This window comes from Kryptolebias marmoratus, linkage group LG23 (assembly GCF_001649575.2).
Source record: "Kryptolebias marmoratus isolate JLee-2015 linkage group LG23, ASM164957v2, whole genome shotgun sequence".
NCBI classification, from domain to species: Eukaryota; Metazoa; Chordata; class Actinopteri; order Cyprinodontiformes; family Rivulidae; genus Kryptolebias; species Kryptolebias marmoratus.
Window position 1 is genome coordinate 14,960,053 of NC_051452.1, and position 11,210 is coordinate 14,971,262.

The 11,210-nt window shown below is 38.4% G+C and overlaps 1 protein-coding gene across 1 annotated transcript in view; it reads left to right on the forward strand.

Moving 5' to 3' along the window:
* kcnh7 (potassium channel, voltage gated eag related subfamily H, member 7) overlaps positions 1-11,210 on the forward strand; it is a 116,313-nt gene that overhangs the window by 43,040 nt on the left and 62,063 nt on the right. The window contains exon 4 of the mRNA XM_037973870.1: positions 9,161-9,628. Coding sequence (XP_037829798.1) covers positions 9,161-9,628 — 468 coding nt within the window. The remainder of the gene's footprint in view (positions 1-9,160; positions 9,629-11,210) is intronic.

Here is an 11,210-nt window from a genome sequence, read left to right on the forward strand (position 1 = left end):
CTGAAAAAAAAGAACTACTATATGCTTTATCCCAACCACACATATCTGAAACTGAGATCAGTGTACTGATAATACACAGAAAATATGAAACTTGAAGATTAAATTCACTTTAGACAGTTCTTTTTTTCTCATTAAATCAGACAAACTTTTCCTGTTTTAGGTCACTTACAATTACTCAAATTATTTCTATTTGCTAAATGCCTGAATATTGAGAGAGAGAATTTATTACTTCAAAGTCACAAGTTTCTATCCATTTCCTTAGTATTGGTTATTATTGCCTTTAAGCTATGACGTTGGTCAGACATGTTGGGTTTCCTTCCACAAGCTTCTCAATAGTTTGCAGGAATTTTGTTCCATTCCTCCTGACAGAACTGGTAGAGCTGAGCCATGTTTGTAGACCTTCCTCACACACACCTCTTCAGCTCTGTCCACTAATTTTCTATAGGACTGAGATCAGGGCTTTGTGATGGCTGCTCCAAAACATTGACTTTGTTGTCCTGAAGCTTCTTTGTAACTAATCTGGCAGTATGCTGAGGGTCATTGTCCAGTTGAAGACCCATTTGTGCCCAAGCTTCAACTACCTGGCTGATGTCTTGAGATGTTGCTTCAATATTTCCACATAATGTTTTTTCCTCATGATGCCATCTATTGCTCTGCGCTTAAGTTTCTCGGTATGTTAGAAGAAAATTTGTTCTTGTTCTTCACACCTTGAGAAAACAAATATTTTTCACAGTCCTTGAGAAATATTCAGCAAGCTTTTTGCTCCCTTCACACTGGAGGACAACTGTGCTCCGCTCTCCATTACCTATTAGAACGTAGCTGGATTGCAGAAAATTTGGAAACCTTGAGACATGGAGGGCAGTTATGATGCTGCTCAGCTCTTGGTACTCGCACCAAAGGTTTTTCCTGTTATTTACTGTGTTCCCGAGAAGCTCACCCATGCCTGCACCGGGCTGTATATGTTAGCAACACATTCCTGCATCAGGATAGAAATACACATGAGGAAATCATACAAAACTTATCGTAATGCTACCGCCTCATATGATCATGATGGAAATGTACTGCCTGTGTGTCATTTTATGAACGAGTTGTCTGCTGAATTACCTTACCTTTCTTCTTAGAACTGGCAGAACCTTAAAAGGCCAGGAGGAATAAGCTCTTTCTCCTTCCCTGTTAATACTACGAAAGCCAGAGTTGTGACATGTCATTTTGATAATCTTTAATTTTGTTAATTATTAGTTTGGTTTGGGATGTTGCCAGCAGCCCTGTTTGTGGGTTTGGTTCTTTAGGTTTTGGAGATCATAAGAGTAGGGAAGTGGTCAGGCTTTCTCTCTCTTTAGTTTGTTTGTTTTGGCCAGGTCTCCTGACTGCCTTTGAGTTTCCTTGCCTTATTATGAGTTTAATTTTCACTAAAGTTTCTTTAAACCATTTCAGTTGTCTGTGTTCTTTGAGCCATATTCCACACACAAACCAGAATAATGGCCCAGCCATGCCAGTCTATGCAGCGCTGTGCCATGGATTTGCTACCACTACTGTCTCCATGCTTCCCTACACTTCACCTATGATCCCAATATGCTGCCGGTACAATAATAAATAATAAACAACTTCCCTATGAACATTTTTGTGCATGCTCAAATCCATTGTGAACCCAACACATTCTATCGGTTGAAGTAGGAGAGCCCACTGCTTTTTTATTACGTCCTTCAAGACCTTTCAATAACATCCACATTCTGGATGATTTCTTTTACATTGTTGCAGGGTCATCATTCAGTGTGCATAGAGCCTAAAGATGATATTTCACTTGGCTGCTACTGTCAGGAGCCTTTTGGCAACTCAAAATTGCAGGCAAATGGCAAACATAAGAGCAAATTTTCAGTTGCACTCTTATTGAACTCTGAAACCGTGTTTTGTGTTGCCAGTTTTGGACAATCACTGACTTTTTTGTGTGCGCAGTTAACAAAATTGCACTCTTGGCTGTGCACATTATTTCCTTGTCCACCTCTGTCCATATCATACCCATTTTGACAGCTTTCCCTCCACATTTATGATGTAATTTGCTGAAGGACAATTTTGAACAAAGACAGGCAGATTTTGAAGATGTTTAAAATTCAAGAAATAGGACTGCGCGCCTCAGTGACTCACATGAGGAACCCTGTGAACGCTGCAAGAATTTCTGGAGATTCCCTGATGAATAAGTGAGATTACGCCTTAAGGAAGAAAAGGAAGGTGAACGTTTCAGTGGCTCAAGAGTATATCTTTCTGGGCTCTGATTATTGGTGACAAACTGCTAACGACATCTAAGGTCAAGTTTCCAAAATGTCTTAGAAAGCTTGCGGGGTTCCTAATTTCCTTGTATGCATCACAGGGCCTAAGTTCATAGAATTTACATGACATATATTCTCTCAAAATAGTTAGTGGTGTCTGGAATTTCTTTCAAATTCTTCTGAATTTACTTTCTGTGAAGCAACTTTGGGAGGGATTAGTAACCTATAAAACCGAATTGTGACTGGTTAGAGACAAAAAGAGAATAAATTGCAGTCAAATAGAGACTTAATTCAGACACTGACTAAATTGGGCAACAAAATTTTGCACGCCTTGAGACAGTTTTGAATGTCACAATTTCTTCACAGTTACATTCATACACAAATCATACTGTAAGTGCCAATTCACTCTGATTCCAAGTTAAAATTTGCATATTCTTTTACAAGTTTGTGTCTCCAACTAGCCAAATGTCTTAGCCCTGTGGGATACTGGCTTCATAATGCTAAAATTAGTTTATTTCTTGACACATACAGTACGTGGTAAAAAATAAAATAAAATAATGCTTTTAAGTACATTTGTGAGATGCAAAAACAACTTTAACATCTGACTCTCCATGCCAAAATATTGTAGTAGAAAATCCATTAACAACCTTAGAAACCCTTTTACAAAATGTTAGATACATGAGCATTTTTTTAACCTTATCTCCATTTTCCACACCAGTCCATAATATTGCACTCTGCCTGTTTGTATTTCCGTACTGTTTGCTGTTGTCTAAATCAAAAGAAAAAGGGTTAAAACTAATTCATATTATCCCAGGCTTGGGGCAATCATACCCTAATTTTCTCTCTAATAAATGAGTGCAGGGCAAAATTGGGATACAGCAGAATTATCTGTGTAATACTCTGGAGCGGGTGACTAATGGGTGGACAGGGAGCTCAGGTTAAAGCTCCTGCAGGTAAAATAATGTTCCATCCAAAACATTTAAGCACATTACCTGCTTGTATTTTCGTATGTCAGCAAAAAGCAAGAAGCAAAGCCGAAACAAAAGGACACAAACAGGCTAAATATTTAGATTTATTTTCTTTAGAATTCTCCCCAGACGTCTGAATCGCATTACAAAAGGACAGACAGTTCACTCCCCAACTGAGGGATCTAAGGGCCCAATTAATATTCGATGCAAATATTACTTTTTGGTATCTTAGCAACAGGGGCCACTGTGCATCCACAGGTTGTGTGAAGCTGCTGCTGGTGCAGGGGAGGCATGAGAGGGTTGAAGAGGGAAGAGCCACACAGAAAACCCAGTAACAGCACTCAGAGGGCAGCATATTTGTTCTGCATTGCAATGCAACATGACTATGTGCTGATTTTCTCTGAATACACAACAAATGTGTGACTGAACTACAAACTGACTGACAGAGATGTGCTCTATGGACTATATTCATCCTCTTGGGAGCGTAATTAAAAGCAGTTCTTAGTGTGAAAGCTTACTTGCTTGTACTACTGTATTTGGTTTAGGTGTCATTTTGACAATTAGTGCTGGTGATTAATTTTGCCTAATTAACCGGTAAAAGTGTCAAAGTTGTAATACTGTAATGAAAAAGAAACCTAAGATTTTCCACCTGGAGTTTTAGATTTTGGAGCTATCGGTTCAAGTCTTTTGCATGTTATTTGAATATCTTGGTTTTGAATCCGGACATGAAATCTAATGGTCTTGTTGTATATTTAGGTAAATTATTTCATGCCAAAACAAAATGGATGATGTGTAAAATTCACAAGAACCTTCAAGTCCCCTTTAGCATGAATCATTTTTGTATGATCTTAAGTATTTGATTTGCCATCCGCCAAGAAACAGATTTTCCAAAAGAATCTTTTTAAATTTGTCGTTTCTAAAAATTTGTGAACACGTTATTGTTTCCAGAAATGTTTTCATCCACATGGAAACACAAAAAATGACCCCAAAAAACTGTTGTAAATATGCCAGGCCTGAGTGTGGCACTGTAAGGCTGCTTCAGTGTGTTGCTTAGGTTTGCTGCATTTGTTGTTTGAGTCATACTGTTGTAGATCAGCAGCTGTGTTTGGGATCATTGTTCTGTTGCATCATGACCAAGTTTGGTCCAAGCTTCAGCTGTCAGACAGACAGCCTCACATTTGACTCGAGAGTCGTTTGGTCTACAGAGGAGGTCATGGTTGACTCAATGACTGCAAGGAGCCCAAACCATCAGCCCTCAACCACCATGCTGACTGCATGAGGTGTCGGACTTTCAACAATTTTGCAATTGCACAGTCTGACCTCTGGGTAAACCTGCTGCACATCCAATCCTAGGAAGATTAACAGCTTTTTTGAGTGTTTCCCACTTTGTAAATAAACCCTAAATAGTTTGGAAATTACTTTTAACCTTTCCCAGATTAAAGGGCAACAGCAGCTGCTTCTCTAAGGTCACTGCTGATGTCTTCCTAGGCTTTGTGTTAACTCACGCCTGTGTGCTCCAGAGCAGCAAACTCCTACTTTTCTAGAGGTGCTCACACTGATGAATTAATCAATACATTTGATCAGCAGCACCTGGCTGATACTGAACCTCTTATTTCCAATAAAAGGGGGACTCTGTTTTATTTCACACTCTGCCTCTGTTTGGGCTCAGATTTTGTTTAATATCTGACATCATGGTGTGTACTTTTGACTGCATGTATCAGAATGAATGATTTATTTAATCACAGTGCTGTGTAGATTTTAGCACTACCTTTAAATTCTGCTTTGAACAAGAGAGGAAAAAACAATTTCCAGCCTCATTAGCATTTGCTAAAGTGTTAATTTTGACACACTGACAAAATGCTCAGCATTCTATTCAAATTAATTGCTTTGGTTCTAGTCGCTGTCAGTCTTACTGCAACCAAAGTAGGGACACAAAAGATAAAGACACAGGCTGGTCCTTTTGAGCCTCAAACTCAACTCAAATCCTGTTTTCTAATTTACCACCTATTGTGTGTCTGAACACATCCTGAGCTGTTCAAATCAACGGGCTATATTTGGCTCAGTTAAATATTTTGCAAAAGTGCTTTGGTGATTCTGACGTGGGGGGAGAAATTTGATAAATTTAAATTTTCTTGCCTATTCTTTCCTTTTTTTAATATCACCTGCTGCTGAAGGCAAAGGCAGAGTGATAATGTTTTTATCTCTGTGTGTGTTTGTACCATTAGCAATACATTTCATGAATCACTTGACGGATTTTAGGGACGTTTTCAGAAAATAATCATTGGATGTACATCTACAATTGAGTTTTTAACAGATTCAAGATAGCAGCCACATCAAAGCAATTTTAGCAAACACAAAAGTAAGACATTAAAACCTGGAGAGGATGTTGATTCTATTTTTGCTTCTTCTCAACAGCTAGTAAATAAATTATGTCTCTTTAAACATAACATTTTCAGTTACCTTCAAACTCATCATTATATCTGTAGGTTAATCCCAGAATTCCCAGCCCTTCCTAGCCCCTCTGATTTTGAAGTGTTCCTAAAATCTCTCACCTCCCTGAGAGGGACAATCTCCTGAAAAGAATTCAAATATTTTAACCTTTCAAATCCTTCCATTGTGTTAAAAACTGTATGGAGACAGACTTTGGACTGTTGGTTTCAGAGTATGTTTGGGGGGAGCTTGTAAAGAGGGTGCACAGATCTTCAACCTGTTTCAAGTAGTGTCAGTTCCTACATCAAGCTCACTACACTAAAGCCAGGCTGCAAAATATTTGGCACAGTGTCCCCTCTGTGTGAATGATGCCAACAGGCCCTCCGTGTCCCTCCTTGAAGAGGTTCTGGTCTGAAATTTTTTCTCACGCTGTCTAATAAACCAGAGAGGATATTGCTCCGACAGCCTCAACTGCCTTGTTCAGGGAGTGGCCTACTTCACTTACACTCTCTTCTGCTAAAAAGGGCTTAATAGCATTCACAACTCTGCTGCCCAGGAGGCTAATGCTGCTAAAATGGAAATCTGCAGCTCTATTTACATGTACAAGCTGGATTAGAGAGGTTCTTCATTTTCTTAAACTTGAAAAAAGTCAGACTGACTTTAGCCTGTATGGCTGGATCATTTGAAATAACCTGGAATCCCTCTCTGTCCTACGTTAACAGTACAAGATGTCAGATCATTCTGAACTGAGCACCACAGTCATGTGGCTTAACTTACTCTTTTATATATATATGTGTGTGTGTGTGTGTGTGTGTGTGTGTGTGTGTGTGTGTGTGTGTGTGCAGTGTTTCCTTCTGTTTACTCAGTTACTTGCTTTATTATTACAGATATTTCATATTGTATTGACTACTGAACTTATTGGTTTCCTGTGGCTTTTGTTTACTTTTCACTAGTCTGACAGGGGTAGGTGCTGGGGTGGGAGGTGTTTATATAATGTCAGCTGTTGGTATATAAAAAAAAGGAAAACATTTGTAACAATTACTAAATGTAAAAAAAAAATTAAATAAACAAAACATTGTTATTTTAAGAAAAAGTCATAAAGAAAAGAAAGTAATCACTGGATGTACCTCTACAGCTGATTTTAGAGTCAACCCAGTTCAAGATGGTTGTCACAGCCATCTGACCTTAGAAAACACACAAATGACTATAACTCAGCCAATTTTATAGATACTGAGCAAAACTTTGGTGTGGCAGTAGCTGAAAGTTATTCACAACACATACTCCAAGATCAACAGGTACAAAATATCGCAATATCTCAAAATACTTTATAGAGCTGTGTTCAAGGTTTGACCAAATTGGCTGTAACTCTAAGATGATCTTAGTTTAACTGAGATAAATTGTTTTTCACTTTGCATCACAACTGAGACTTGTGTTTTGGGGCTGAAACAGCATTATATAAAATTTGGGCCATATGTTCCTGCGGCTGATTGGAGGACAGAGTTTGTTGTCCATATGTGAAATTTGGTAGGCATGTAAGCCCAATATGCCAGTCCATATTGTAAAATGCAGCTAGATCGTGTTGGTGTGTAACTTAAACTGTTATTCTTCTCCACTTTTCTGTTCCCTTTGAACTACCTACTATCATTTTCTGCTCCATTTCTCCAGGGGCTATCAGTCACTCATTAAAACGCTGCACATAATCCTTTAAAGGACACCCTTCTCAACGCACCACTGCATTATAATATTTCACCAGACGTCCTCCCCTATGAATAATTGAAGGATATTGAAGCAGCCGTTTCAGGGCTACTGGCAAACGTGTATAAAATATCAGACTGAAGATGTCATGGAAGTTCAGTTGCAAACACATGAAAACACAACCCAAGGTCAGCTGAGGTACTGTTGATTCAGTTAGCTACTTAAAAACCATCATGTACTTTGTTTTTATGTGGATAAAAAGAGCTCAAAACCTTTTTTTTTAGAAGTAATGTTTACATGCCTTTAGGCATTTTATTCTTAGTGAGCCCATCAATAACTCCAAGATTATATGACGCTCCTCAACGTATTATGATCATAATGCTTTTGCTTTTTTGTTATTTTTATTAAGGATGCTTCAGTGCATGAGCTTTTGGTACCTGCATATCAAAGTGTTTTTCAAAATAATCTGAACAGTCCCATCAGACAAAGGGATTTTTGTGAAATGAGTTGAAAACCCTGCCTTCTTTGGAGCTCTAAAGCTTAAACATACGGTACGTCTCAGTAGAAACATCATTCAAATTTTGTATGGGTCAAAAAAGTAGGACTTTACATGACTGAGCTGGTATTTTTATATATGTAATGTTCAGTACTTGGTAACATTTGAGCTTTCCAGAATTTCCATAAGCTTTACGGTTCTTACACAATTTATACATCAAAACATAGGCATGTTTGTGTTCTTTCACCTAGTGCAACTTTCAGTGATATAGGATTTGTGGTTTTCTCTCAAATACCTGTAGAGTGCACACACCCACTCCCATTGACGTCCATGTCCATTGAATGTTCCCACTTTAACTTGTAAAACATCATAGAAACGAACGTGACACCACCTGCAACTTCTGCCACTTAGTTTGTTTTGTCTGCCTGTCTTATTAGGAGTGCTGTGAGAGCATGAGAGACAGGTTGCTCTAATGAGCCACTAGCAGCAGCTTTAACTAGAGATGCATCTGATTTAGTTTTGTGGGTGGATATGTATTACCACAACAAACAGAACACTGACATAATGTTAGGTCTATTAAATTAAGCATTTCATTTATTTTATTTGTGCTTTTAACAATTATTAATTATATATAGAGAGAGCAGAGGACATGTCATGTGTCTGAGAGGAGTTTCTAAATGCAGATCTACAGTTTAATTTTTTTTTTCTCATTTTCATAAGACAAAGACAAAATTAGCACTAATGCTTACATTTTAACTGTCTTTAATATCTTTGATTTGTGTTGTTAGCAAAATTACCACAGTTAATTGTAACAGCAGTCTGTGTGTCAGTAAATAAAGCCTAGCTTTTCTTATAGTTCGCCAACAAACTGACATTTTTAGATCCTACATATTAGGCAGAGGTTGAAAGCTCAAAAGGATGAAACAGAGAGACTTTTCAATAACCCATTCTTCCTGTTTTTTTCAGCTGTTACTGTTACACTGAGCTGTGCTGCATGATGTTGCGGCTTAGCTGTGGAGCGTGACTAGAAAAATATCAGTTTTCTAAGTGTTTGACCAACTGATTGCCAATCATGGCTGGCCATTACACAAGTTGATTTTCTTGGTTACATTTCCTCTACAGTTTGCACATAAAAACATCAGCAATCTTTCATCTTAGACTATTAGAAAGGGTAAGACTCACATTTTTATTGGACTTTAGAGTAGAAATATGATGGGTGTTGGCATTTCAGGCTGTAGCTGCATTGAAATCCTTCAAAATTTCTTTTAAAAAGTTTCTAGTTCTAACTTTTTGTTCTTCTATTGCAGGAAGAGGAAGATTCTTTCGCTTTCGGTTACCAACCTTACCTCTCCTGGGCATCACCAAGCAGTCCCTTCCCCAAGAGGACCCTGACGCCGTCATGGTGGATTCCCCTTGCCACAGCGACGGCTCAGTGGCAACGCACAACTACCAACTCCCCACCACCCGTGAGAGCTGCAGTCCCTCTTACGCGAATGACACCCGGGCCCTCATCGGCCCCAGCCACTGTTCAACCCCAGTGTCCGGGCCTTTGGACCACTCATCACCCAAAGGTGCCTGGGATCGGGTATATCCAGAGCAGACCCAAAACCAGAGCCAGGAGGACACGCTCACCGCAGCTCCGTCAATCCCGGGCCTCACTCCAACCGCCTCCAGAGAAACTGTGTGCAGTATTCGCAGAGCCTCGTCTGTCCATGACATGGAAGGCTTTGGGACCAAGTCTAAGATGGTCTTCAGGGACAGACATGCCAGTGAAGGTAGGGATCGCCTGCTCTACTATCGACTGCACCTGTTTTATCTAACTGAATTGTCTAAATTAAACCCCCAAAATACTTTTTTCTTCTCACTGGCAACTTGTTTTTCCATTCAAAAGGTGAAATGTTTCTAAACTAAACTTAGCTTTAATCTGCTCATTTTTTAAGTGATGATCTGTCTAATATTTATCAGTAATTAGTACCTTATGAGCCGTGACATCAGTCAGAGAGCACAAGGTCAGAGAAGGAGGCAAAAGTCTTCATCCAGGCTAGCCTGAGTGTATATTGTTTTTAAAGCTTAAAAAAACCCAACTCTTTCCCCAAAAACAACATACTGGTGTGAAAGAATGCTATATTAGCTAGTATTAAACCTTTATACTTTTGCATGACACTATTTGTTTGGTTTGTTTCTGATTTCCCAACCAAATAGTGTTCATGTTACTACGCAAATGTAAATGTGCTGAGCATAGACCGTTATATGCCGATGGTTATGAAGCTGCTGAATGTATCAGTCCGCTGGAAGTTGAATCAAATTTTGCACTGGCTAGACAACCTGATCAGGTGGACTGATACATTCTGCAGCCTCAGTATCGTTGACAGAAGCGTCAGCAACATGAATCTAGTGTTAATAATATTAATGTTAAAGAAAAATGGGAACTGGGAGCAAATGTAATGATAGCAAATGATGACAAGTCAGGACATAAATTAACTAAAAGTCCAACCTGGGGCAATTTGAAGGTGAACATGCATTGTTTTAATACCTCATCTATCATATATACCTCATATATCAAAATATAGTTAAACATCTCATTTATGGTGCAGGAAAAGTGTGGTTGTGTGTAATTTCACACACATACTATACTTTGAGATTGCCCTATGATTGAAGACATTTGGACTAGTGTTTAAAACAACACAAAGAATATTAGGTATTGAACCACATCTACACACAAGCATGTACACACTGGGAATAGTACCTGAGGATCTGATAGACAGTGACTGTAAATACTTGCTTGAGGAAAAATGATCATGAGTACTTTGGCTTTCTCAGGTTTGCAAATACACCTAACGGTAACTGTAGGGTTAAAATATGATTTAGTAATAATTAGGAGCATAACAGCATGCCTAAGTCACAGTTCGGTACATACTTTGGTCTGAGGGTTATGGTTCAGGACAAGAGGAAACAGAAACAAATGTAAAATGCGAGTTTTTTATCTTTCTTTTTTTATACAAACAATAATTCCCAGAACCACTATTAGATAAAACATCACTTCAAAAATGACCAGACCAGCTTTAAATCTCAGTATGAGCAGAGATCTGAATGCATCAGAAGCCTGATCAGACAAATAATGCAGCTGAGGTGGAATCAAGGAATGTATAACAATCCTTAGGGTAAAGGGTTGGTGTTTCATTTCAATAACAGACTTCATTTCAGAAGTCGGTTATTAAAAACATATAGGTGCTGGTCATAAAATTAGAATATCATGAAAAAGTAGATTGATTTCAGTAATTCCATTTAAAAAGTGAAACTTGTATATTATATTCATACATTACATACAAACTCATATATTTCAAATGTTTATTTTGT